At 49.7% G+C, this 27,269-nt stretch overlaps 1 protein-coding gene across 2 annotated transcripts; it reads right to left on the bottom strand.

Annotated features, from left to right (window-relative positions):
* Nucleotides 1–493: 493 nt before the first annotated feature.
* sdhc (succinate dehydrogenase complex subunit C) lies at nucleotides 494–8,407 on the bottom strand. Of its 2 annotated transcripts, XM_033042247.1 has the most exons (6): nucleotides 8,323–8,407; nucleotides 4,816–4,872; nucleotides 4,202–4,303; nucleotides 2,176–2,237; nucleotides 1,543–1,706; nucleotides 494–657 (listed from the first exon to the last, which is right to left on the bottom strand). In XM_033042247.1, the coding sequence occupies exons 1-6, from the start codon at nucleotides 8,337–8,339 to the stop codon at nucleotides 553–555; spliced, it is 507 nt and encodes a 168-aa protein (XP_032898138.1). In that variant the 5' UTR covers nucleotides 8,340–8,407; the 3' UTR covers nucleotides 494–552. The 2 variants fall into 2 exon arrangements, with proteins under 2 accessions (XP_032898138.1, XP_032898139.1); XM_033042248.1 differs by lacking the exons at nucleotides 4,202–4,303; nucleotides 4,816–4,872; nucleotides 8,323–8,407 and having other exon boundaries at nucleotides 2,176–2,272.
* Nucleotides 8,408–27,269: the final 18,862 nt, after the last annotated feature.

Raw genomic sequence — 27,269 nt, 5'->3', positions numbered from 1 at the left:
CACCGCGGAGTCCTGGGTTCCTTTGCCGGGGATCGCCAGAGTTGAATCTCCGCCCAACTTGGCCTGTAGACTCCGGAAGCCGCGGTCTCCGGTAAGAAGTGTCCAATTCGGAACTGCAAGCCGCTGAGAGTTTTCTTCCGTTCCGACGGCGGTGCTCCGATCATCCCGGCGAGAGGGCCTGAACATCGGGCCGTTCGTAGCGGCAACTGCAGAGAGCTCAAAGGCCCCGACCACGGGTGAACAAGAGGAAGATGGCTGAACTTTATTGCCTTCTCTCACAGTGGGAAACGTTGATTCCGCTGTGGGGGGGGATGTTCATGTTAAACTCTATAGTGTTGTGTTCATTTTATTTTATTTGTGTGGCAGTATGGTAACTCAAATTTCACTGCACCAATTGGTGTATGTGACAATAAATGTAACTTGAACAATCCCACCTCCCCCCACGTCGCACAAATGCACCTGGTGTCAGAACAGGTGACACAACAGCCAGAGGCAAAGTGATAAGGTGAAATTTATTGGTACATGGTACAGTTGGACCTCCCCCTCCCCTTCTCACAGCATGGCCAGCCCCAGGCAGGTGGCAACGGTCAAAGTGAGGACCAAGTACCCTGAGCTCTGCACCTGCGGCATCCTGAGAGCATGGGCCGTGTCCCAGACCTGGGGAGCAAGCAGAGGGACAGTTAGTGTGTGGGTCACCACTCACCCACCACCTCACTCTTCACCACCACTCCCCACCACCTCTCACTCTGTCACAACTCACCCACCACCTCACTCTTCACCACCACTCCCCACCACCTCTCACTCTGTCACAACTCACCCACCACCTCACTCTTCACCACTCCCCACCACCTCTCACTCTGTCACAACTCACCCACCACCTCACTCTTCACCACTCCCCACCACCTCTCACTCTGTCACAACTCACCCACCACCTCACTCTTCACCACTCCCCACCACCTCTCACTCTGTCACAACTCACCCACCATCTCAACACCCATCACCCTTCTCCTGTTCCATCTCACCCACCCGTCATCCTTGATTACTCATCTCCATCAACCCACACCTTCACCTGATTACCCCCCGCCCTCCCCTTAAATCCTCCCAGTCACCCATTCCCCTCACCCCCACATACCCATCGCCTCCGATTTCTCACCCTGTCCCGCAATGCACCCGCCTCCATTACCACCCAGACTGCTAACCCGTCTCCTCACGCACAGCCCATCACCCCTCTCTCCCACGCAACACCTAGCCCCTCAACTCTCCCCATGCTCTCTGCCCCACTCCTGCCCTAACCTCGATCCATTCCCTGCCATTTCATGTTTCCTCATGTCAACCTCGCCTTCTCTTGATCCTATCTCTTCCCCCATCCTCCTCCTCGCCATGCCATTGTTACCTACTTCTCTACTATCCCCATTATGGGGTAATGTCTCCCCCTGCTCTCTCCATATGGTGAGTCCAGTCTCTCCCCACTCTCTATAGAGGTGTACAAGCTCTCCCCTCCCACCATGGCAGATCCATTCTCCTCCCCCGCACGCCACTAACCAGGTGCCGCATCCCGTTCCAGGTGTGGTAGGCCAGGGGGAAGGCGAGAGTGAACTTGAGAGCCCCAATAAGGCCAGTGCCCAGCTGCAGACTGCGCAGCAGCTCCAGGTAACCGGGGTAGTCCCCGGGTAGCAGCAGGGCAGCCACGGCGAAGAGAGACACTCCTGGGAGATGGGCAATCACGGCATCAGTCCACAGTGACAAAAGGGTTAGAGAGGGGAGTAATGGGCGATAGGATATTGGGGGGTTAGAGCAGCAGCACATGATATCAGTGGAGAGAATCCACACTTGGTATAGGGGGGAAAGAGGGCAGGTTCAGGGTGGGGAGGGACCTGTCACCAGGCAGAGAGGAAAGGCTCAGGTTGATGTGGTGGGGGAAAGGTTTAGGAGGGGTGGCTAAAGATGGTGGTGGGGCAGAGTGAGGGGGGCTAAAGATGGTGGTGGGGCAGAGTGAGGGGTGTTGGTGCAAGGAGAGAGGGGACAGCATGGGATGGGGTTGGGGAATTTTGTCAAGGTGGTGGGGAGCGGGACAGGATGTGGTGGCTCGGCTCTGTGCGGTAGGGGAGGGGATTTAGGTTGGTGGGGGATGTATAAGGAAGGGGAGGGATGAGGGTTCAGGTACGTATTCCTCACCTGAACTCAGGGCAGCTCCCGTTCCACGATGCAATATTGACATGGCCATGGGCAACGACCATCTGGCGAGAGAGAGTGACATTAGGACAGGCTGGCAGGCTGAAGTAACCCTCCCCCCCTTCTCCGTATCATCCTCTCCCAGTACTAATCCCACCACCTTCTGTTCCTTTGAACACAAAGTGCTGGAGAAACTCAGTGCGTCATACAGCATCCCTTGAGGACATGGATAGACAACTCTTTGTGTCGGAACCCTTCTTCAGGAGGGAGGAAGTCGGAGGAGAGATTAGAGCAGGACAATGCCAGATAAGAGGCAGATAGATTGGTTGACAATGGCCAGGGATCAAAAGACAAAAGACTGTGAACGGGAGGAGAGACGTGAAATGTGGCCAGAAAAAGAGATATAGATGGAAGGGACCGGGGGAAGGGGAAAAGGAAGTGGGTGTATAGTGGGAGGTGGCACAGGGTAGAGAAGGAGGGAAAAGGGAGGGTGGAGTGGGGGGTGGGTGGTGGTTCGTTACCTAAAATTGGAGAATTCAATGTTCATACCACTGGGTTGTAAGTGACACAAGCGGAATGTGACATGCTGTTCCTCCAGTTTACGTGTGGACTCACTCTGGAAGTAGAGTCCCAAGACAGAGAATATGGGAATGGGAAGGGTAGTTAAAATGGTTAGCAATTAGGAGGTCCAGTAGGCCCAGGCAGACTGAGCACTATGCTTGTCTCGCCAACGTAAAGGATGCCACATCGGGAGGGCAGTATGATGACATTCAACTTCTGTCTCACCTGCAAAAGCTGCTGTGATGTCCCTGGTGGATACGAGGGAGGTGGTGCAGGGACAGGTGTTACATCTCCTACGGTTGCAGGGGAAAATAGCTGGGGGGGCAGGTGGTTTGTGTGGGAAGAGATGGTTTGTGTGGGAATGAGTTAAGGAGGGAGTGGAAAGTGGTGGGAATGGGAAGATGTAGCTGGTGATTGGATCACGTTGGAGATGATGGAAAAAATGTTGGAGAATGATGTGTTGCATGCGGAGACTGTGGGGGAAAGGTGAGGACCAGGGGAATTCTATACTTGATCCATCTGTGGAGAGGGGGAGCGAGAGGAGAACTACGGGACATAGAGGAGACACGGATGAGGGATCCATCTATAACAGCAAGTGTGGAAACGGTGTTTACTAATGGTCGAGGACATCTCGGATATCCTAGAGTGGACCGCCCGCCTTTTGTCTTGGGAGGAGATGTGGCTAAGATGCATTGAGGGCAGCGGTTGGAGTCTTTGCAAGAGTCAGGTTAGGAGGATGTATAGTCCAGATAACCATGGAAGTCAGTGGGTTTATAGCAGATGTCATTCAGTAGTTTGTACCTTGTGATGGAGACAGGGAGATCAAGAAAGGTGGGAGGTGTGAAAGATTACTGGACGTTAGTGGTAAAGTTAATGAAATCCTCTAGTTCTGCATGGTGCAGGAAAGCCCTGATGCAGTCGTCATTGTAGCGGAGAAAGAGGTGGGGTATGATGGCACGTACATTTGGGACAAGGACTGTTCAATGTAACCAACGACAAGGCAGGCGTAGCTGGGTCTATGTGGGTGCCCTTGGCTACACCTTTAACTTGAAGAAGGTGAGAGGAGTCAAAAGAGACGTTGTTGAGGGCGAGGACCTTCTACGCCTTGGCTGTTCTAGTGTCTGCCTGAATGTAAAAAAACATACCTCTCAAAAGCCTCAAATCCACTTTAAAACTCCTTCCACTCACGTAAATCCTATGCTCTCATGTTTTTGATATTCCAACCCTATCAATGCCTCCCATCATTTTATAACCCTCCAGAGGTCACCACTCAGCCTCATTTATTCCAGTGAAAACATGCCCAGCCTATCTGATGTCTCCCACAACTGAACTCCTCCAATCCAGTCAACATGATTGTGAATCTCCTCCGCACCCTCACCAGTGGGGACCACAGTCCTTGTCAGGGAGTGATGACCAGGACAATCCCCCCCCACCCCCTCACCCCCCCCCCCCCCCCCCCCGTGCCCACCTGTAGATGGCGATGTGGGGAGACAAAGGCCGGTTCAACCGTTGGTTCTTCTGCCAGAATTGATCCATCTCCTGTTGGGACGTGGAACCCGCCCAGCAAACCCTGAAACATCAGACATTTGCAAACCACTTACCCATGTACCCCAACAGATTCACCCCCCCCCTTCCCCACACGGTCACCCTTGCATCTCCCCCTGACAGGGAGACACTCGCCCCCCCCCCATCCAACAAGGGTCGCTCACCACACCCTGACCGCGAGATCCTTCGCCCCCCTCCCCCGATGGCATGATCCCTCACCGACACTCATCCCCGACAGCGTGACCCTCTCCTCCTCCAACAGCGTGACCCCCCCTGACAGTGCGACCTCCCCCCCCCCCCGTCAGCGTGACTCTCACCCCCTCCCGACAGGGTGACCCATGACCCCCGCCCACCAACATCAATCCCCTCAAGAGTGGGTCCTCCACGCCCCTCCACAACTGTGGGATCTCCACACCCTGTCCCAGACTGAGGGATCCTTACACCCCTCTCCCTGACTCTGGGACCCCTCCCCTCCCCCCAAACAGTGGGATACCTAATCCAGATATCACCTGGTCTCTTCCCGCTGGAAGGACTCACCTGTGAAGCAGGGGCCCAGGTGAGATTGGAGAGCCCAGACACCTCCTGCCAGCCAGCCTGTGAGGAGCAGAGAAATCTGGGTGTAAGTGCTCAGAGAAAGTCCCCCTTGTCCTCACCTTCCACCCTACCAGCCGTCACATACAGCAAATAAACCTCCGACATTTTCGCCACCTCCAACGGGATCCCACCACTGGCCACATCTTCCCATCTCCGTCCCTTTCGGCTTTCTGCAGAGTCCGCTCCCTCCGTAACTCCCTGGTCAATTCGTCCCTTCCCACCCAAACCACCCTCTCACCTGGCACTTTCGTTTGCAACCGCAGGAAATGCTACACTTGTCGCTTTACCTCCCCCCATGACTCCATCCAAGGACCCAAGCAGTCTTTCCAGGTGCGGCAGAGGTTCACCTGCACCTCCTCCAACCTCATCTATTGCATCCGCTGCTCTACATCGGTGAGACCGAGCGTAGGCTTGGCGATCGGTTGGCCAACAACTCCGCTCGGTTCGCAATAGATGAAGTTCTCCCGGTGGCTCAGCACTTCAACTCCCCCCCCCCCATTCCGAATCCGACCTTTCTGTCCTGGGCCTCCTCCAAGGCCAGAGTGAGGCCCACCGTAAATTGGAGGAGCAGCACCTCATATTTTGCTTGGGTAGTTTACACCCCAGCTGCATGAGCATTGACCTCCAATTTTGGGTAGTTCCTGCTTTCTTCTTCTTTCTCCTCCCCTTCCCAGATCTCCCACAACCCACTGTCTCCGCCTCTTCATTTCTTCTTCCCGCCCCACCCCCCCACCCCATCAGTCTGAAGAAGGGTCTCGACCCGAAACGTTACTTATTTCCTTCGCTCCATAGATGCTGCCTCCATAGATGCTGCCTCTCCAGCATTTTTGTCTACCTTCGATTTTCCAGCATCTGCAGTTCCTTCTTAAACATCACTCTTTCCTCAGTACTCTTGTCAAGGCCCCTCATTATTTTACACCCCTCGATCGGCCCCCTTCAAGCATCTCTGCTGCAAGTAAAACCCTTTGATCTTCCCTCACAGCAGCAAGGTTTCAGTCCCGGCAACATCATGGTAAATCCCCCTTCACCCTCTCAAGTGTGGCCCCGTCTCTCCTGGGATGTAGTAACCAGAATTCTGTCCAGGATCAAGCTGGGGTCTAACGTGTTGGGCAGGGTACGTGCACCCCCTCCCTGCTCTTATATGCTGAGCCTCGTCTGATGGAAAGTGAAATGTTTATCTTTCCAACCCCATACAGCTGTCCTGCACTTTTAGGGATCAGTGGGTGTGCCAAACCATCACCTCTCACGTCCCAATCGTCACCTCACATGTGTCTCATCTCCTCATCTATCACATGCCTCATAGAGACACAGAGCCCACCATGCCTAGGACCACCATCACAAACCAATCTCAAAGTGCTTGATTACTTGATATTAGATGGTCAATGTGAGATGTGGATGTTACTTGCCACTTATCAGCCCGTGCCTGAATGTTGTCTTCATGCAAACACAGGCTGTTCACTCACTGAGGAGTTATGAAGGAATGATCAGTGAACATCTCCACTTCTGACCTTACGATAAAAGGAAGATCAGTGAAGAAGCAGCTGTTCCAAGGATTTCCAGCTGTGATGACCTGCTACAGGGTTGAGTGACCTGCAATGACCACCTTCCTCTGTGTGATGCACAACTTCCATCGTGTGCTTCACTGACGAGCTTCACCTGGGCTCCCCGATGCTCACACTCAGTCACACACTGCTGTGATGTCAGGGCAGTCACTCTTACCTCCCCTCTGGAGATCAGCTCTCTGGAGGACACAGGGACTGAGGCTATGAGGGGAGTCTAGGGTGGAGTGGTCCTGGGAAAACCCCGGCTAGGCACCGGGGAGCAGGTCATTGTCGAGTGAGTGCCGCTCAATGCAATGTGAACAGCTTCTCTCACTTTACCAATGACTGACTGTAGACAGATCGGGCAGCGATTTCCCAGATCAGAATTGTCCTGCCTTCCGTGAAGAGAACACACCACTGAGGACACATCTCAGGTCGACAGCAGTGGTGCAAGCATACTGGTCACACCACTGCGGGACATGGGCATCTATGTCCGGAGCAACTCCAGCACAACACCTGGGGAAGTGTCGGATGGGCTGGCCTTTGCTCATCCAGGGAACTCAGCCGCTCCTTGCCGCTGAAGCTCCCAGAGCACCGCGCATGGTGGCAAAAATTCCCAGAGTGTGGTGACCCGGTCCGCCACAGCCTAATGCAAGACCTAACAGGAGAGGCTGCTGAGCCGACTCTGCTCGGAGAACCCAACAGGCCATGGCCTGGATGGGAGCCTGCCGTGCTGACCAGGCATGTCCCCCATAGACCAGGAGGATGTTGCCTGTGACGACGATGGCGTGACTGGGGGACCGAGCAGCCGATAGGAGAGGAGGGGGAACTGGTCTATCATGTCTGGTCTGGTCTATCATGCCCTCAAGGTTTGCAGCAGGAGGTTCCTCTGGGGCACAAAGGGGACAGGCGAGTGGAGAGAGGAATGTCAGTCCACAGGTCGACCTGCATGTCCATGGGAAGGCATCGGCTGGAGGCCCACAGCAGCCTGGGGCATGCTTGGATCGAGCGCCGCTTCTAATACCTAGAGCGTGGACTGAAAATGGAGTAAAAACATGGCACCTCTGCATGCAAGATTACCAGACTATTCCTGTACAATTTGCTAATCGGGGATGTGATTAGTATCTACGGGACTGTTTGAAAGAAAATAATTTCACTGTGTTAGCACTTTGCACACGTGACAATAAAAACAACATTGGGAGAAAAGAAGTTTGACTGAAGTTTGCTGGGTCATTCCGTCTCTGGCTAAATAGGGTGTAACATCTGGCCCCCGAGGGTGTACTCCCCTCTCGATAGATCAGGGGCTGGGTGACCAGCAGGAAGGCCGCAGCACCATGCACAAAGTGCAGTCCAATCCTCTGCACCGGATCATTCAGAGGTCAAAAGCACATTCACCAGATGCCCCAAACCACAGTTCACCCACCAAGGCCCTTCCCCGATGCCGCATATCCTCGCCTGCCTCCCTCTCCTTGGCCCTTCCGCTGCTTCCCTCCCTCTCATCCTCCCCCCCCCCCCCCCCCCATGCTCCTTTCTACTCCCTCCACCCCCACCCTTCCTCACCCTCCCAACCTCCCCCTTCTTTCCTCGCTCCCCTCCTATCTTTCCTCCCTCCCACCCCGCTCCTGTTACCGTCAGGGGTCCTCCCATCCCTGACCCACTCCTTACCTCACTCCCCTTTCCTCCATTCTTCCTTGCTCCCAAATCCATCTCCCTCCCTCCCTCCCTTCCTCCCTCCCTTCCTCCCTTCCTTCCTTCCTTCCTTCCTTCCTTCCCCCCTTCTCCATTCCACCCACCCTTACCCCATTTCCTCCTCTCCGTGTTCTCCCTCATCTCCCTCTGCCTTCTCTCTCCCTCCCTCCCTGCAGTGAAGCTGGGATCTGGGCTTTCAGCAACAACAACAAGGACTGACCTCCACAGCAGCGCCATCTTGCTCGCCGCTTGTCAATGACGTTACTGAGCGACAGTCAGCGAAGGGCGGGAGCGGCGGCAACCAGAGGGTTTATTGACATTGAGGACACACACACACACACACTCTGCTGGATGGAGTAAGTCAGGGAGCAGGTGGCGCTTGCGGCAACACGAGCGAGGAGATCCCGGTGGTTGCCGGCGGCAGCAACATTACGGTCAGTCCCCTCCACCCACATAGATGGCAGCTGATCTCCTCCAGCACGTTATTCAATAATCAAGATGAGAGCTTCTGCAGTTTCTTGTGTCTCCAGCGCTTCTGATTTGTTTTTTATTCCCCAGAGAAAACATGTTAACAACTTAAGAAACAGGGTTAGACAGGTACATGGATAGCACAGGTTTGGAGGGATATGGACCAAACGCAGGCAGGTGTGGCAAGTGAAGCAAGGACATATTGGCAGCCAGGTGTGGGCAAGTTGGACCGAAGGGCCTGTTTCCACGCTGTCTCATTCAAGTTGTGTAATCGTGACAACCTCAGTCCTGACAATTCCAGAGCTGTGGAGGGAGGAACCAGACCCTTCGGCCTATCCAGGCCCTAATAAACAGCAAGCACCATACTCATTTATACATTAATCTCAATGTTCAGATTTCACTCACAAAATCTCGGGTGGGGTGGGAGTGTATTTACAGCAGCCAAATAATGCACCAACCCCTAAACCTGAAGAAGATGAGAGCTCATGGTATCAGAGAAGATACTAGCATGAATAGCTGGATGGAAAAGGCAGAGTGTGGCAATAAACGGGGCTTTTCTGGTAGGCTGCCGGTGACCAGCGGTGTTGTGTTGTGCAGCGGTCAGTGCTAGGGCCAAATTCACACTTAAACTGTGTGTGCAGAACCCTCGTCATAGGTCGGGTCTGTCACATGATTGTGTTCGTTGGCGGGCTTTTCAGTGTGTTCATTAGCTAGTGCTCTTCACAACGACGAGCTAAAAACGTTTTCTCTCGACTCAGTGCTCGTGTAGTTCAAGTGTTGTTTTGACAATTAAAACCATTTTGCTCTCCTCGCTGGTCTCGCTACAATTGGTGACCTCGTCGATCCGAACGATTTTTGGATCCCTACTGTAGATGCAGCTGCTAACCTCGACGCCAACCCTGCCCAGCAAAATGCAGTTTCGCTAAAGCTGCCCGTTTTCTAGACGGCACAACCTCATGTATGGCTTCAGCACATTGAGGCCCAATTCCAGGTTCGACACATTGTCGCCGATTAAACTAAATATTTCTACGTGGTCGGCGCGCTGGACCAAGAAACCGCCAGCCATTTAATTCCTTACCTTCAACAACTGCCAGCTGACGGCAAGTACGATGGCCTCAAGGCACTGCTGCTGCGTACCTTTGGGCTCAGCTGCCGCGATTGGGCCTCCAGGATCCTGCACATGAACGGCCTTGGTGATGGCAAGCCGTCAGTACTGATGAGCGAAATGCTCTCACTGGTGGACGGTCACCGGCCTTGTTTTCTCTTTGAGCAGGCGTTCCTCAAACAGATGCCAGACGACATCTGCCTGCTCCTCGCCGGTACCATAGAAACATAGAACATAGGTGCAGGAGGAGGCCATTCGGCCCTTCGAGCCAGCACCGCCATTCATTGTGATCATGGCTAATCGTCCCCTATCAATAACCCGTGCCTGCCTTCTCCCCATATTCCTTGACTCCACTAGCCCCTAGAGCTCTATCTAACTCTCTCTTAAATCCATCCAATGACTTGGCCTCCACTGCCCTCTGTGGCAGGGAATTCCATAAATTCACAACAGTCTGGGTGAAAAAGTTTTTTCTCACCTCAGTCTTAAATGGCCTCCCCTTTATTCTAAGACTGTGGCCCATGGTTCTGGACTCGCCTGGTTCTGGATTGGTAGCGACTTCACCGACCCCCTGCAACTAGCCGAAAGAGGGTACGAGCTGTGGCAAACCAAACTACAGCTCTGCGATGGCCTCAACGGCCGTTTCCCCCTTCCAACAACAACACAGCGACACAACCGGCAGCAGCAGATGTGTTATTACCAAAGATCATAGAGCGGAGCAAGATGGTTCACTCCGCGAAAAAGCGGTAGTAGATGATGGGTAAACTTCAGCGCCATTTCCGTAACTGGCTACCGTCATGGCGTCAAGCTAATTCAGGGAGATTCTGCTATATCAAGCTGAGAGATTTAAGGATAGACACAAAATGCAGCGTGTCAGGCGGCATTTCTGGACAAAAGGAATAGGAAGGAAGGTTCAGAAGGTGACATTTTGGGTCGAGATCCATCTTCAGACTGAGTCAGGGGAAAGAGGGACTCAAACCATCCTCCCCACCCCACCCCCCACCCCCCCCCCCCTCCCTCCGACACAGACACGGAGCGATCGCTGGTCCCTCTTTGTTTTGTTAAACATCTATTTCCTTAGGGTGTTTTTTTTTTATTTCCCCCTTACCATTTCCGTACTTTATTGATAGCTGCCATGACCCATTTGATGTCATCCTTCGCCCTGCTCCTGGTCTCGGCCCGCACCGACATGCTGTGCATGTGTGTGCGTTTGGCGGAGTCTGAGGGGAGAAGCGCTGGCACCAAGAGCGAGCGAATGCGCGGACAGACGGACAAACGCAAAGGTCATAGAGTGTAATAGGTGACATTTCGGGTCGAGACCCTTCTTCAGACTAAGTCTGGGGAAAGAGGAACAAGAGATATAGACGGTACTAAGGGCAAATGAATGGAAGATATGCCTATAGGGGGGTTGCACGTAAGGTCACTGGGTCATAGGGCTTGACGCACGGAGCGTCAATCCATCTGGAGGACATCCGTAACTTCCGGTATATATTATTAATGCAAGAAACGCGTACTTTCCTACCTGTTAAAAACCGCCAAAATGTTGAATTTTTCCGCTGTAAAAAATTGTGGAAGTCGGGGTAAGTGTGAGAGACATGTACCCAACTTCAGAATTCCAAAAATGAAGCGAAATGAAGGTAAAGAGAAGCGAGAGCTGAAGGGACAACAACAGCTAAAGTGCTTGGCGAACATTGGCCGTGCAGATATCGGAATTGAAAATATTGGGAATTATCGCGTTTGCTCACTGCATTTCATCAACAGTAAGGCATTATTTGTGTTTTTTCTTGATTCCTTTGGTATCTAAAAAGTCTCAGAAGTGATAAATCTGGCTGTAAATTTTGCTACAGGCGTTTTCTTTTTGTATGTAAAAACCCACTTGAGAACCATGGGCGACTTTAAAAATTTACAGCCAGATTTATCACTTCTGAAACTTTTTAGATGCCAAAGGAATCAAGAAAAAACACAAATAGTGCCTTAGTTGATGAAATGCAATGAGCAAACGGCCAATGTTCGCCAAGCACTCCGGCTGTTGTTGTCCCTTCAGCTCTCACTTCTATCTACCATCATTTCTCTTCACTTTTGGAATTCTGAAGCAGGCTAAATGTCTCTCACGCTTATCTCGATTTCCATAATTATTTACAGCGCAAAAATTGACAATTTCGGCAGGTTTATACGGGCCCGCTACGCTGGAAACAATGGTAAGTGCCTACCTGCAGTTCATCGCGTGTACTCCATTTGGCGTAGCGTAGCAACAGTACGGGTCATGGGTCGTGACCCAACTGCCGTGAAACCTCCCCATATCTCCTGTTTCCCTTTCCCTTGACTGTCAGTCTGAAGAAGACCAGTCGACCCGAAATGTCACCTATGCCGCTCTATGATCTTTGCTTATGTCCATCTGTCCGCGCGTTCACTCGCTCTTGGTGTCGGCGCTTCTCCCCTCTGACTCCGCAAAACACAAACAAACACACACACACACACACACACACACACACACACACACACACACACACACACACACACACACACACACACACACACACACACACACACACACACACAGGTTCTCAGTGCAAAACCCCTGGGAAAACTAAGACCCCCCAGCTACAATCAACAGTGACAAGATGGTAGGCCATTGACTCACCTTCCCATGGTCTCTCTCAAACCTCGGGAACAACCAACAATTACCATTAATGTCGATGGCCGACCCACTAAAATGCCTCAACCCAAAACCATGGAAAGAGGAAACTGCATTGCATTTTTAAAAGAGAAACATCTACTAACAGGTACCAAACTCTGGATCTGCCCAGTGGCAGTGGCAGTATCATTACTCTCATCAGCTCAAGAACTCTTCAAAATACAGGACAGCTTTCCACTGCACACTGGCAGTGGCAATGGACTATGCTATCAGGGACCCGAAACGTCGCCCATTTCTTCTATCCGAAGATGCTGCCTCACCCGCTGAGTTACTCCAGCAATTTGTGTCGACCTGTGATCCTACCAGGGACCTCAGTCCGATGGTCTTAAAGATGGAAAACCTACCGGTAGCATAGGAATGGCGAGCCGGTCCGAATCGGTTGATCGAATTGACTGGACAGAACAGCTACGGTATCGTGCTGCACAATAGCATTACCTTTGAAAGCCTTCTAGAGAGAAGAAATTTGCATCCTAAAGAACCACCTGTCCCTGAAAAAAGTGGCGTGAGTCAGATTCCACAACACCTTTGGTCAAGCCAAAGGTGTTCACTCAAAAGTGGTGTTTCGTGCTCTTAACACAGACCTGGTGTTTCCTTATATTTATATGTTGACTGGTCTTCTCTGATATTAACACAGTAATAATGTTCCTCTGTATTTAAATTAGGACTCTTCCCTGATATTACATATACGGACCGGCCAGCAGAGGGCGGCGGCGCTGAACTTTACATCGGGAGCCTGGGATCTCTCGCCAAGATCGCCAGTGGTGGAGCTTTTACCGGGGGCTCTAGTCCATGCGGTTGCGGATGCGGCCGGTTTTTGCTGTTTAATCTTAGACACGGTCTCCGGTAAGGAAGCGGCCGTTCCAGGTGTCCCAAGCTGCTGAGAGGATTCTCCTGACACCAGACCACCATCATCCGGCGAGAACGGTCTGGAACATCAGGCCTCTGTAAAGGCGACTGCGGAGGCCTCAATAGGCCCGACTATGGGTGGACATGGGGATTGGGACTGGACTTTGTGCCTTCCCTCATAATGGGAACCATTATGGGGGGATGTTTTTATGTTTAAATCTCTTTATTATTGTTATGTTGTATTATTTTTTTTATGTGCTACAATGGCAATCCGCATTTCACTACACCAATTGGTGTATGTGACTAATAAAGAACCTTTGACACGTGCTTACTTATATTTTCACCGGGCTCGGGATCCCTGGTATTTACACATGTGCTGGTATTATCCAAAAATTGGTGTTGCCAAATATTTACACAGGGACTAGTGTGTAGATCAGTCAGTACTAGTTATATAACTTATACTCATGTATGGATTCTGAGTTATTTGACATTCTCACGTGTCCCCTGATATTTTCACCGGGCCCGGGATCCCTGATATTTGGAGTTTAGAAGGTACTTATAGAGACATATAAAATTATAAAAGGACTGGACAAGCTAGATGCAGGAAAAATGTTCCCAATGTTGGGCGAGTCCAGGACCAGGGGCCACACACAGTCTTAGAATAAAGGGGAGGCCATTTAAGACAGGTGAGAAAAAACATTTTCACCCAGAGAGTTGTGAATTTGTGGAATTCCCTGCCATAGAGGGCAGTGGAGGCCAAATCACTGGATGGATTTAAGAGAGAGTTAGATAGAGCTTTAGGGACTAGTGGAATCAAGGGATATGGGAAGAAGGCAGGCACGGGTTATTGATAGGGGACGATCAGCCATGATCGCAATGAATGGCGGTGCTGGCTCGAAGGGCCGAATGGCCTCCTCCTGCACCTATTTTCTATGTTTACACAAGGGGCTGGGGATCCCTAATATTTACATAGTGGATTAGTGTTTTCCTTGAAGTTTGCATGGGTACTGTTGTTTCCTGCTATTAACACAGATTTTGTGTTCCCTGACAACTACTGTTCTCTGATATTAACACAAGTCTAATGTTGCCTGGAAAGTAAACAAGGACTGTTGTTCTTTGCTATTTACATAAGGACTGCTGTTACCTGATATTGCCACAGGGGGTCTGTGTTCCTTGATATTTATTTTGCTGGCAATTGTTTGCTGATGTTCACATGGGGGCAGATATTTACATGAGGAGCAGTTGTCCCTGATATTTACACAGGGCCAAATGTCCCCCGATGTTAACATTGAATTGAATTGAATTGAATCCACTTTATTTTCCAAATATTTATACATAAAAGGAATTTGCCTTCAAAGCACCAAGGCACCAATTAAAAATAAAACATTATAATTTCAACACGTGAAGAATGAAATATAATACCAGAGCAAAAGGAGGCTACAGACTTTTGGCTGTTGAGTAGAGCTACTACTCGTGGAAAAAAAGATGTTTTTATGTCTGGGTGTGGTGGCTTTGACAGTCCGGAGTCGCCTTCCAGAGGGAAATGATTCAAAGTTTGTGGCCAGGGTGAGAGGGGTTTTGGAGGCTGGTTTTCAGTTATATATCAACAGGTGCTCATGTTCTTCAATAAATGTTACGTAGCGACTGGTGTTCCCTGATATTTACTTTGCAGTCAGGAGCCCCGTAATATATCCACAAGCACTGGTGTTCTCTGAACCAAAGATCCTATAGACCACTCCTGCTAAATGCAATGGGTTGACGTGTAGTACGCAACGGAACAGAACGTGGGCCTTTTTTACATCCATTTCAGTAACCCGACCCGACCCAACTCGCAGTGTAATCAATGTTGCAGGGGAACAGTTTGTGTTAATAAATTATAATTCTGAAAATGAGGAGAAGATTTTTACCAAAGAACTTTTATTTTTACGAGGATGTTTCCGTAACCGGCTTCCGTCTCCGCACTAGTATCTTTGCTCCGCTATGGGATCTTTGGAGCGGAGACGGAAGCCGGTTACGGAAATGGGGCCGAATATTACCCATGAATCTGCCCATGACCGTACTACGTCTTTTTCGTGGAGTGGACTATCTTGCTCCGCTATAGGATCTTTGCTCTGAACCTCACACAGGAACTGCTGTTCATGTATTTTTCCACCTGGTGTTTTGTGATATTTACATGGGGACTGGTGTTCCCTGATATTTACACAGGAAACTACTTTTCCCTGACAGTTACACAGGGGTCTGTTGTTCCAGGGCTGCCAACTCTCATGCATTGAGCGTGGGACTCACACATTTCACGAAATTCTCACGCTCTTACGCTGATCACAATTTCTCACGCTCAAAAAAATATATAAACATAAATAAATAAATAGATAGTCACGAACAATTCAATTTGCCCAAGACTTCCAGATCTCCCCCACACTCACCAATGAGAATAGTTTTCTGTCGGCAGGATACCTGTAAAGAACGAGCAATTTGATTGTCTTAAGCCCATCGCACACTATTTAAAATGGCAATGTAACTGCAGTACTAATGATTCTATTTGACATTCATGGAAGCAAGATCTGTAGGTTCAGCCATATAGATGTAAAACACAATGACTGGAGCTGTGTGTTATCCAACTAAGGGCAGAAATCAGAATCATGTGTACTTCTTTATTGACATGACACCATAATAAATATATTACAGAAAAAATAATTTAATGGTGTGGCAAGGTGGCACAGCGGTAGAGTTGCTGGCTTGCAGCACCACAGACCCAGATTTAATCCTGACTACGGGTGCTGTCTGTACAGAATTTATACATTCTTCCTATGACCACATGGGTTTTCTCCAGATATTCCGGTTTCACCCACATCTGAAAGAAGTGCAGGTTTGTAGGTTAATTGGCTTCTGTAAATTGTCCCAGGCGTGTAGGGTAGAACTGGTGTATGGTAGATTGCTGGTCGGTGTGGACTTGGTGGGCCGATGGGCCTGTTTCCATATATATGTTTTACATATAATATCTTAATTTAATTGAACCATATACTTAGTTGAATATGTGGCATTATTTTCGTCTTGTTTCTATAGTCAAAGGGTAAGGTTGATTAATTTATTAGTGCAGAACAGTGATAGAAGTCCAACTCCTCTTGCCTTGTTTCTGTTTTTTTAACCTCTCTCTATATATAGACACCCCCCATCCCACACCTCCTTTCCCCCCCCTCACTATGCTCCCTCGGACTTGATCGCTGCGCTCCCTTGCAATTTCTCACTCTCAACTCACCCAATGTTGGTAGCCCTGGTTGTTCGCTGATATTTACAGTGGTGGCAATTTTAGAGAGATTTTGGAGAGATATATCATGGAAACAGACACCTTTGGCCCACTGAGTCCACGCTAACCATCGATCAACCATACACTAGTTCTATGTTATTCTACTCGCATACTACACTCTAGGGTCTATTTACAGAAGCTAATTAACCTATAAATATGCACTTCTTTGGAATGTGGGGAGAGCACCCAGAGAAAACCCACACAGTCAAAGGGGGAACATACAAACTTCACACAGACGGCATACTTAGTCAGGATCGTACCTGGGTCTCTGTCGCTGTGAGGCAGCACTCTACTACTGCACCACTGTGCTGCCCCTGATTGTTCTCTGATGGTTACATAGGGATTGGTGTACCATGATAATTACATGTGGATAACTGCGTCCCAATATTGACACAATCTGTTTCTTGCTATTTATGCAGGGGCCTGTGTTCGTGGGGATGTGGGGACTCGAGGTCAATGATATTTACTCATGTGTTCACAGATAATTACATGGAGGCCGGTCTTTACTGATACAGTATTTCCACTGGGGGCTGGAGTTCACTGATATGTACATGGGAACTGGTGTTCCCCAATATCTACATGGGGGACAAATGTACCCTGATATTTATACAGTGGGCAGTAGTTCCCTGATGGTTACATAGGGCCTGGTGTTCACTGATATTTACACATGGACTGGTGTTCTCTGACATTTGCAATTAGACACGTACATTTTCACCGGGCAAAGATCCCAGATATTTACACAAGTGCTGGCATTACCTGGTATTTACTAGATGTCCCCAACTATTTATACAGGGTCTAATATTTTCTGATATTTAGATAGGAGAATAGTGTTCCCTGATATTTACAAAGGGAGCAATTGTTCACTCAGATTTGCACAGGTCTGGTGTGCCCTGATATTTTTTAGAGGGGCTGGTAATCCCTAATAAACAGTGGATTACTGGTCCCTGACATTCAACTGGGGCAGTTATTTCCTCTACTAACACAGATTTGGTGCGCCCTGATATGTACACAGGGGTCTGTGTTCCCTGATATGGATTGAGAGGGGATCTTATAGAAACGTACAACATTTTTAAGGGGTTGGACAGGCTAGATGCAGGAAGATTGTTCCCAATGTTGGGGAGGTCCAGAACAAGGGGTCACAGTTTAAGGATAAGGGGGAGGTCTTTTAGGACCGAGATGAGAAAAAAAATTTCACAAAGAGAGTGGTGAGTCTGTGGAATTCTCTTCCACAGAAAGTAGTTGAGGCCAGTTCATTGGCTATATTTAAGAGGGAGTTAGATGTGGCCCTTGTGGCTAAAGGGATCAGGGGGTATGGAGAGAAGGCATGTACAGGATACTGAGTTGGATGATCAGTCATGATCATATTGAATGGCGGTGCAGTCTCGAAAGGCCGAATGGCCTACTCCTGCACCTATTTTCTATGTTTCTAAGTTTTTATGATATGCACACAGGGACTAGAGTTCCCTGATATTTTCAGAGGGGCTGATGTTCCCTATGGATAGGAAAGGTTTACAAGGATATAGCCAAAACGTGGGCAGGTGGGACTAGTGTCGATGGGGTATCCTGGTCGACATGGGCAAGTTGTGCCAAAGGGCCTGTATCCATGCTCTATGGTTCGATGATGTTTACATGGCAGTTGGTGTTCCCTGATATTCACACAAGGACTGGTATACCTGATATGTACACAGGGGCTTATGTTCCACCATAATTTTACATGGGGACTGGTGTTCCATGACTCATAATCTCTGTAATTGCTCGTGTGCTGATGTTCAATGATATTCCACTAGAGGCTGGTGTTCCCTGACATTTACACAGGGTCAGTTGCTTCCTGCTAATAGCACAGATCTGGTGTTCCCTGATGTTTACAGTACATGGTTACTCCCGGGGGACCCCACGCCCCCATCAAATGCAGCCACTCACCTCCCCAAAACGCCGCAGCGAGACTCCTGACGGGCACCCGAAAAAGGGACCACATCACCCCGATCCTGGCCTCTCTCCACTGGCTCCCTGTGCGGTTCCGTATAAACTTCAAGATTCTCCTCCATGTCTACAAAGCCCTCAATGGGCTTGCCCCCACCTACATAAAAAGTCTTATCACCCACCACTCCACCTCCAGGCCCCTCAGATCGGCCGACTTGGGGCTGCTGAATATCCCACGGTCTAGGCATAAGCTCAGGGGCGACCGTGCCTTTGCGGTTGCAGCCCCTAGACTGTAGAACAGCATCCCCTTTGCCATCAGAACTGCCCCCTCCATCGACTCTTTTAAGTCAAGACTAAAGACTTATCTATACTCCCAAGCCTTTCCTGACGTCCTCTGAGTGAGGGCTACATGTATATATGTATGTAGCTTGTTTTGTTGTGCTATTCACTTTGGCCAACGAGAGTTGTTTTTTAAATGTGCTATATAAATAAATGTGACTTGACTTGACTTGACTCCCAGCGTAGTGGACTCAAGTATGTAGGAAGGAACTGCTGATGCTGGTTTACAAAGATAAACACAGTGCTGGAGTAACTCAGCGGGACAGGCAGCATCTCTGGAGAGAAGGATCAGTATGGGATTATGAGGTGGAATCAGTGTTTAGCAACCGGGTGATCATGTAGGCCTAGGTGGACTGAGCGGAGGTGTTCAGCAAAATGATTGCTGAGCCTGCACTTGGTCTCGCCAATATATAAGAGTTCACACCTGGAAGTGCGTATGCAATAGATAAGTTTGGAGGTGCAAGTGAACTTCTGCCTCACCTGAAAGGACTGTCAGGGTCATAAGGTCACAAATGATAGGCGTAGAATAAAGCCATTCAGCCCATCAAGTCTACTCCACCATTCGATCATGGCTGATCTATCTCTCCCTCCTAACCCCATTCTCTCAGTGATCACTGGCACCTGTACTAATCAAGAATCTATCTATTTCTGTCTTAAAAATATCCATTGACACAGCCTCCACAGATTCACCAGAATCACAAAAGACTCCTCCCTAAAAGAACATCATTTAATTCTGAGGCTATGAACTCTAGTCCCAGGCTCTCCCACTATTGGAAACATCCTCTCCACATCCACTCTATCCAAGCCTTTCACTACTGTACATTTCAATGAGGTCCCCTCTCGTTCATCTAAACGCCAGTGAATACAGGCCCAGTGCCTTCAAATCCTCATCATAGGTTAACCTACTAATTACTGAAATCATTCAGTTCCTTGGACGGAGTTGAGGGAGGAGGTATAGGCAGGTGTTGCATCTCCTGCGGTTGCACGGGAAAGTACCTTGGCAAGGGGCGGTTTGGGTGGGTAGGGATGAGTTAACCGGGGGAACAGTCTATGTGGAAAGTGGAAGGGGGTGGAGATAGGAAGATATGGCATGTGGTGGGATCCCGTTGGAGGTGGCGAAGATGTCAGAGGATCATGTTCTGTATGCAACAGCTGATGGGGTGAAAGGTGAGGACAAGGGGGACTCCGTCCCTGTGACGACTGGGGGGAGGGGAGCATGAGTGGAGCTGCGCGATATCCAGGAGACCCGTGTGAGGGCCTCATCTAAGATGAAAGAGGGGAATCTCCATTCCAAGAGTGAGGGCATTTTGGATGTCCTGGTCTGCAACTCCTCACCTTGGGCGCAAATGCCGTGTAGATGGAGGAATTGGGAATAGGGGATAGAGTCTTTGCAGGAAGCAGGGTGGGAAGAAATGTAGTCTAGATTGCTGTGGGAGTCAGTAGGTTTATAATAGACAAGACTAAGTGGGACCCGTTGAGTCCCAGTCACAAGGGAGGCCTGGTCCCACAACGCAACCCATTCCCCAATGAAATATTCCACTACTCACCTGTTTCCCCCAATGCAATGATGGGAGCGTTCTTTAGCCGGGGGAGGGGACGATTTCAGGCGGGAAGCGTCCTGCAGCCAGGTGAGGGGAACTGTTTCGGGCGGGCCTGTCAGGGGCTGGTGGGGTGTGTGTGGGGGAGGGGGTGTGGGGGGGTGGGGGAGGGTTGTGTGAGGGAGGGGGGTTGTGTGGGGGTGGGGGAGGGGTTGGAGGGGGGGAGGGGATGGGGGGGAGGGGGGGGGGGGGGGTATGGGGGAGGGATGTGTGGGGGAGGGGTTGTGTGCGGGGGGTGGGTGAGGGAGGGGGGTTGTGTGGGGGTGGGGGAGGGGTTTGAGTGGGGAGGGGTATGTGTGAGGAGGGGGGGAGGGAGTGTGGGGGGTAGGGGTGTGGGGGGGGGAGGGGTGTGTGAGGGAGCGGGGCTGTCGGTGGGGGGGGGAGGGTTGGACGTGGGGGAGGGGTATGTGTGGGGAGGGGGTGTGGGGGGGTATGGGGGAGGGATGTGTGGGGGAGGGGGGGGGTGTGAGGGAGCGGGTGTGTGGGGGAGGGGGTGTGTAGGGTTGTGGGGGAAGGGGGGGTTGTGGGGGTAGGGGAGGGGGTGTATGTGAGAGTGGGAGGGATGTGGGTGGTAGGGGGGTGTGGGATGTGGGTGTGGTGGCGTGGGTGTGGGGGAGGGGGTATATGGGGGAGGGGGGTGTGTGAGGGAGGGGGGGTGTGGGGCAGGGGGGGGTGTAGGGGAGGGGATTATAGGGGAGGGGGGGTGTGGGAGGGGTGTGTTTGTGCTCACCAGCTCCGACCGCACTCCTGGCTCCAGAACCCAGCTCCAGACTCACTCAGCTGCTCCCGTCCACAGCGCCTGTTGCGCTCACAGACCCGGCCCGCCCCCGCCGCAGAACACAGCCCACACTCCACAGCTTCAACTTTATTATCGGAGGCTTCTGGACGTGCTCACACTCAAGTTCAAGTTCAAGTTCAAGTGAGTTTATAGTCAAGTGTCCCTGATAGGACAATGAAATTCTTGCTTTGCTTCAGCACAACAGAACATAGTAGGCATGAATACAGAACTTATCAGTGTGTCCATATACCATTATATAAATATATACACACATGAATAAATAAACTGATAAAGTGCAAATAACAGATAATGGGTTATTAATGATCAGAGTTTTGTCCGAGCCAGGTTTAATAGCCTGATGGCTGTGGGGAAGTAGCTATTCCTGAACTTGGTTGTTGCAGTCTTCAGGCTCCTGTACCTTCTACCTGAAGGTAGCAGGGAGATGAGTGTGTGGCCAGGATGGTGTGGGTCTTTGATGATACTGCTAGCCTTTTTGAGGCAGCGACTGCGATAAATCCCCTCGATGGAAGGAAGGTCAGAGCCGATGATGGACTGGGCAATGTTTACTACTTTTTGTAGTCTTTTCCTCTCCAGGGCGCTCAAGTTGCCGAACCAAGCCCCGATGCAACCGGTCAGCATGCTCTCTACTGTGCACCTGTAGAAGTTAGAGAGAGTCCTCCTTGACAAACCGACTCTCCGTAATCTTCTCAGGAAGTAGAGGCGCTGATGCGATTTCTTGATAATTGCATTAGTTTTCTCGGACCAGGAAAGATCTTCAGAGATGTGCTCGCCCAGGAATTTGAAGCTCTTGACCCTTTCAACCATCGACCCGTTGATAGTTGATAGGACCCCATCCTACTCCTTCCAAAGTCCACAATTAGTTCCTTGGTTTTGCTGGTGTTGAGGGCCAGGTTATTGTGCTGGCACCATATGGACAGTTGCTCGATCTCTCTTCGAGACTCAGCCCCGCCTCCAGGGATTTATTCTTCAGCGGGTGCTGGAACGGGCGTTACCTTCATAGTGACTGACAGGCGAGAAGACCAATCCGCTGATCTCACGATTTTTTAAACCTTCATAACCTTTGTAATCTTCCACCAATCCGAACAAAACTAGGTGCGCTTGGAGCAGAGGAGAACGATGAGTAAGGCGGTGAAATCTGAGCGATATAAGGTACCGTTTTTGCACAAATTTAAAAACAACGCAGACCGGATGTTGTCAAGATGAGAGTTTTAGTAATAGTATAGATAGATGCCAATCAATAGTCTATCTCCAGTGATGGAGACAGTGAAATCAAGAAAGAGGAGGGAGATGTCAGATATGGTCCAAGAGAATTTGAGTGCAGCATGTAAATTGGTAATGAAGTTAATAAAATCATGTTGCAGTCGTCAATGTAGCGGAGATAGAGTTCAGGGATAGGGCCAGTGTACACCTGGAACAGATATTGTTCAACGTACCCTACAAAGAGGCAAGCATAGCTGGGGCCCATGCGAGTGCCCATAGCTACACCTTGATTTGGAGGATGTGGAAGGAATGGAAGGAGATGTTGTTAAGATTAAGGACCAGCTCCGCTAGGCAAAGGAGAGTGTTGGTAGAGGAAAATTGGCTGGTTCTGCAGTCGAGAAAGAAACAGGGCTTTGAGGCATTCCTGGTGGGGAATGGAGGTGTAGAATGACTGAACATCCATCGTAAAGATGAGGGAAGGGGGCCTGGAATACGCAAGTCACTGAAGAGACGAAGGGCGTGTGAGGTGTCTGGGCCATAGATCGGGTGGGATTGAAGCAGGGGGGATAGGATGGAGTCGACAAATGTGGAAATGATGTCAGTGGGACTGGAGCAGGCAGAAACAATGGGTCTGTCAGGGCAGTTCTGTTCTTGTATTTTGGGGAGAAGGTAAAACCAGGCAGTGCATGGCTGTGGAACGATAATGTTGGAGGCTGTAGAGGGCAGACAACGGAACCGATGAAATCAGAAATGGTCTGAGATTATGGACTGAGCTTCATGGGACCGAAGTGCTGCCACCTAGTGAGGGAATGTGGGAAGCACACTGGGCTACATGAGGTTGAAACAACATGGTTTCAAAACCCCCTCTAATGGCTAATGTATGGTCTACATACATAAACAGGCAGTCTATGGAGAACACAAAATTGCTGGAGGAACTCAGCGGGTGCAGCAGCATCTATGGAGCGAAGGAAATAGGCGACGTTTCGGGCCGAAACCCTTCTTCAGTCTATGGAGAACAAGCTGGTTGAACTTCAAAGCCACACAGACCTACCTCAGAGACTCGAGAGACTGCTGTGGGCTCCTTTTCACAGAGACACGGCTCACCCCTGACATACCAGCCCAAAGGCATCACCCTCCACTGAATGGACCGTACAGCTTCTTCGGGCTGGAGTCAGTTATTAAATTATTAAAGACTTAATAATGGGGCATTTGGATAGCAGTAAAAGGATTAGTCCAAGTCAGCATGGATTTATGAAAGGGAAACCATTGCTTGACTAATTTTCTGGAATTTTTTGAGGATGTGACAAGTAAAATGGATGAAGGGGAGCCAGTGGATGTAGTGTATCTAGACTTTCAGAAAGCCTTTGATAAGGTCCCGCACGGGAGACTGGTGACTAAAATTAGAGCACATGGTATTGGGGGTAGGGTGTTGACATGGATAGAAAATTGGTTGGCAGACAGGAAGCAAAGAGTAGGAGTGAAAGGGTCCTTTTCAGAATGGCAGGCAGTGGCGAGTGGAGTGCCGCAAGGCTCAGTGTTGGGGCCGCAACAGTTTACCATATATATTAATGACTTGGAAAAGGGAATTAGGAGCAACACTAGCAAGTTTGCAGATGACACAAAGCTGGGTGGCAGTGTGAACTGTGAAGAGGATGTTAGGAGGTTGCAGGGTGACCTGGACGGGTTGAGTGAGTGGGCAGAAGCGTGGCAGATGCAGTATAATGTAGATAAATGTGAGGTTATCCACTTTGGCGGCAAAAACAAGGGGGCAGATTATTATCTCAATGGGGTTAGGTTAGGTAAGGGGGAGGTGCAGCGAGACCTGGGTGTCCTTATACACCGGTCACTGAAAGTTGGCGTGGTCCTACCTGGTCGTGTTCTAGAAACCTGTGCGGACCAATTGGCTGGAGTTTTTACGGACATTTTCAACCTCTCGCTTCTGAGGTCCGAGGTCCCCACCTGCTTCAAAAGGGCATCAATTATACCAGTGCCCAACAAGAGTAAGGTGACGTGCCTCAATGACCATCGACCTGTGGCACTAACGTCTGTGGTGATGAAGTGCTTTGAGAGGTTGATCATGGCGCAAATCAACTCCTACCCGACAAAAACCTGGACCCACTGCAGTTCACTTACAGCCACAACTGATCAACGGTGGATGCGATCTCGCTGGCCCTCCACTCCACTCTGGACCACTTGGAAAACAAAAACTCATATGTCAGGCTGTTATTCATTGATTACAGCTTGGCATTTAATACTATCCTTGATGGGGATGAGTATCACTGATGGGGATGAGTCAGAGTATAGAAGAGAGATCGAGCAACTGTCCATATGATGCCAGCACAATAACCTGGCCCTCAACACCAGCAAAACCAAGGAACTGATTGTGGATTTTGGAAGGAGTAGGATGGGGACCCACAGTCCCGTTTATATCAACGGGTCGATGGTTGAAAGGGTCAAGAGCTTCCAATTCCTGGGCGTGCTCATCTCTGAAGATCTTTCCTGGTCCGAGAACACTGATGCAATGATCAAGAAAGCTCATCAGCGCCTCTACTTCTTGAGAAGTTTACGGAGAGTTGGTTTGTCAAGGAGGACTCTCTCTAACTTTTACAGGTGCACAGTACTTCTACAGTAGAGAGCATGCTGACCGGTAGCATCATGGCTTGGTTCGGCAACTTGAGTGTCCTGGAGAGGAAAAGACTACAAAAAGTAGTAAACACTTCCCAATCCATCATCGGCTCTGACCTTCCTTCCAGAGGGGATTTATCGCAGTCGCTGCCTCAAAAAGGCTGGCAGTATCATCAAAGACCCACACCATCCTGGCCACACACTCATCTCCCTGCTACCTTCAGGTAGAAGGTACAGGAGCCTGAAGACTGCAACGACCAGGTTCAGGAATAGCTATTTCCCCACAGCCATCAGGCTATTAAACCTGGCTCAGACAAAACTCTGAACATTAATAACCCATTATCTGTTATTTGTACTTTATCAGTTTATTTATTCATGTGTGTATATATTTATATAATGGTATATGGACACACTGAGCTGTTTTGTAGTAAATGCCTACTATGTTCTATGTGCTGAAGCAAAGCACGAATTTCATTGTCCTATCAGGGACACATGACAATAAACTCACTTGAACTTGAACACTTGAACTTGACGTACAGCAGGCAGTGAAGAAAGCTCTTGGAATGTTGGCCTTCATAACAAGAAGATTATAGTATAGGAGTAAAGAGGTTCTTCTGCAGTTGTATAGGGCTCTGGAAAGACCACATCTGGAGGATTGTGTACAGTTTTGGTCTTCTAATTTGAGGAAGGACATCCATGTGATTGAGGCAGGGACTGTCATATGAGGAAAGATTGAAAAGACTAGGTTTGTATTCACTGGAGTTTAGAAGGATGAGGGGATATCTTATAGAAACATATAAAATTATAAAAGGACTGGACAAGCTAGATGCAGGAAAAAAATTCCCAATGTTAGGCGAGTCCAGAACCAGGGGCCATAGTTTTAGAATAAAGGGGAGGCCAGTTAAGACTGAGGTGAGAAAAAACTTTTTCACCCGGGGAGTTGTGTATTTGTGGAATTCCCTGCCACTGAGGGCAGTGGAGGCCAAATCACTGGATGGATTTAAGAGAGTTTGATAGAGCTCTAGGGGCTAGTGGAGTCAAGGGATATGGGGAGAAGGCAGGCACGGGTTATTGATTGGGGACGATCAGCCATGATCACAATGAATGGCGGTGCTGGCTTGAAGGGTCGAATGGCCTCCTCCTGCAACTATTTTCTATGTTTGTGGAGGTGGTGTCTGCTTTCTATTCGATACCTCATGGTATTCAGACGTGGCAGTCCTGCCGAGTTCACCTTTGTCAGACCAGGAATATCTGGCTGTGAAGTACCGTCCCTACTACATGCCGAGGAAATTCACCTCAGCTATCCTGACTGCAGTATACATCCCTCCCCATGTGGACATCAAACTTGCTCTGAATGCACAGCCTCGAGATAAAACACCCTGAAGCCCTGGAGACTTCAGCAAAGCCAACCTCAGGGGCATACCTACCAGCATGTCTTTTATTCTACCAGGGGCAAGAACACCCTCGGCCACTGCTACACATCCATAAAAAATGTCTACCGCTTCATTCCTCAGCCACATTTAGGGAAGATCACCTAGCTTCTACCCCCTGCCTACGAACAAAACTAATGCAGGAAGATCCAGACCAGAAAGTAATTTAGTACTGGTTGGCAGACACAGATGACATCCTACGTGACTGCTTTCAATCAGTGGACTGATCCATATTCAGAAATTATGCAACCAACCTGAATGAGTACACCACTGACGTATCTGAATTCATCAGAAAGTGCGTAGAGGTGTGCGTGCCAAAGAAGAAAATCTAAGTGTGTCCCCCAACCATGGATGAACCATGAGGTACATTTCTCGATCTGCTGCATACAAGTCAAACGATCCTGAGTGGTACAAGAAAGCTCTTCGCAAAGCCATCAAAAATGCCAAGTGATAATACCCAGACAGACATTCATTGCAGTATCATCATTAGGCCGCCCGCTGACTATGGCATGGTCTGAATACCACAACTGCCTGAAAAGCGGTCAGGCAACATCACTGGTGATAGTGCGGCCCTACCTTATGTAGTCTATAAACAAAAGCCTGACATATGTGTTTTATTGTCCAAGTGTTCCAGTGCAGAGTGGAGAGTCAGTGCGATCACATCATCTGTTAACCTGCTGTGGCAGTAGGCAAATTGTCATGACCCCGTTGGCTTTCTGCCCAAAGCGAATGTAGACAGCATTTTCATAATGTAGGGCCGCACTATCACCAGTGATGTTGCCTGACTTTGCTTTTCAGGCAGTTGTAGTATTCAGACCATGCCATAGTCAGCGGGCGGCCT

This window comes from Amblyraja radiata, chromosome 24 (genome assembly GCF_010909765.2).
Source record: "Amblyraja radiata isolate CabotCenter1 chromosome 24, sAmbRad1.1.pri, whole genome shotgun sequence".
Lineage (NCBI taxonomy): Eukaryota > Metazoa > Chordata > Chondrichthyes > Rajiformes > Rajidae > Amblyraja > Amblyraja radiata.
This window is presented reverse-complemented; position numbering and strand designations above follow the sequence as displayed.

Excerpts from the sequence above, each read along its gene's own strand:
- sdhc (XM_033042247.1), bottom strand. Across the intron at positions 4,304-4,815 it reads CCTGGGCCCCTGCTTCACAG|GGTTTGCTGGGCGGGTTCCA; the intron begins GTGAGTCCTTCC and ends CTGATGTTTCAG. Across the intron at positions 2,238-4,201 it reads CCCCACATCGCCATCTACAG|ATGGTCGTTGCCCATGGCCA; the intron begins GTGGGCACGGGG and ends CTCTCTCGCCAG.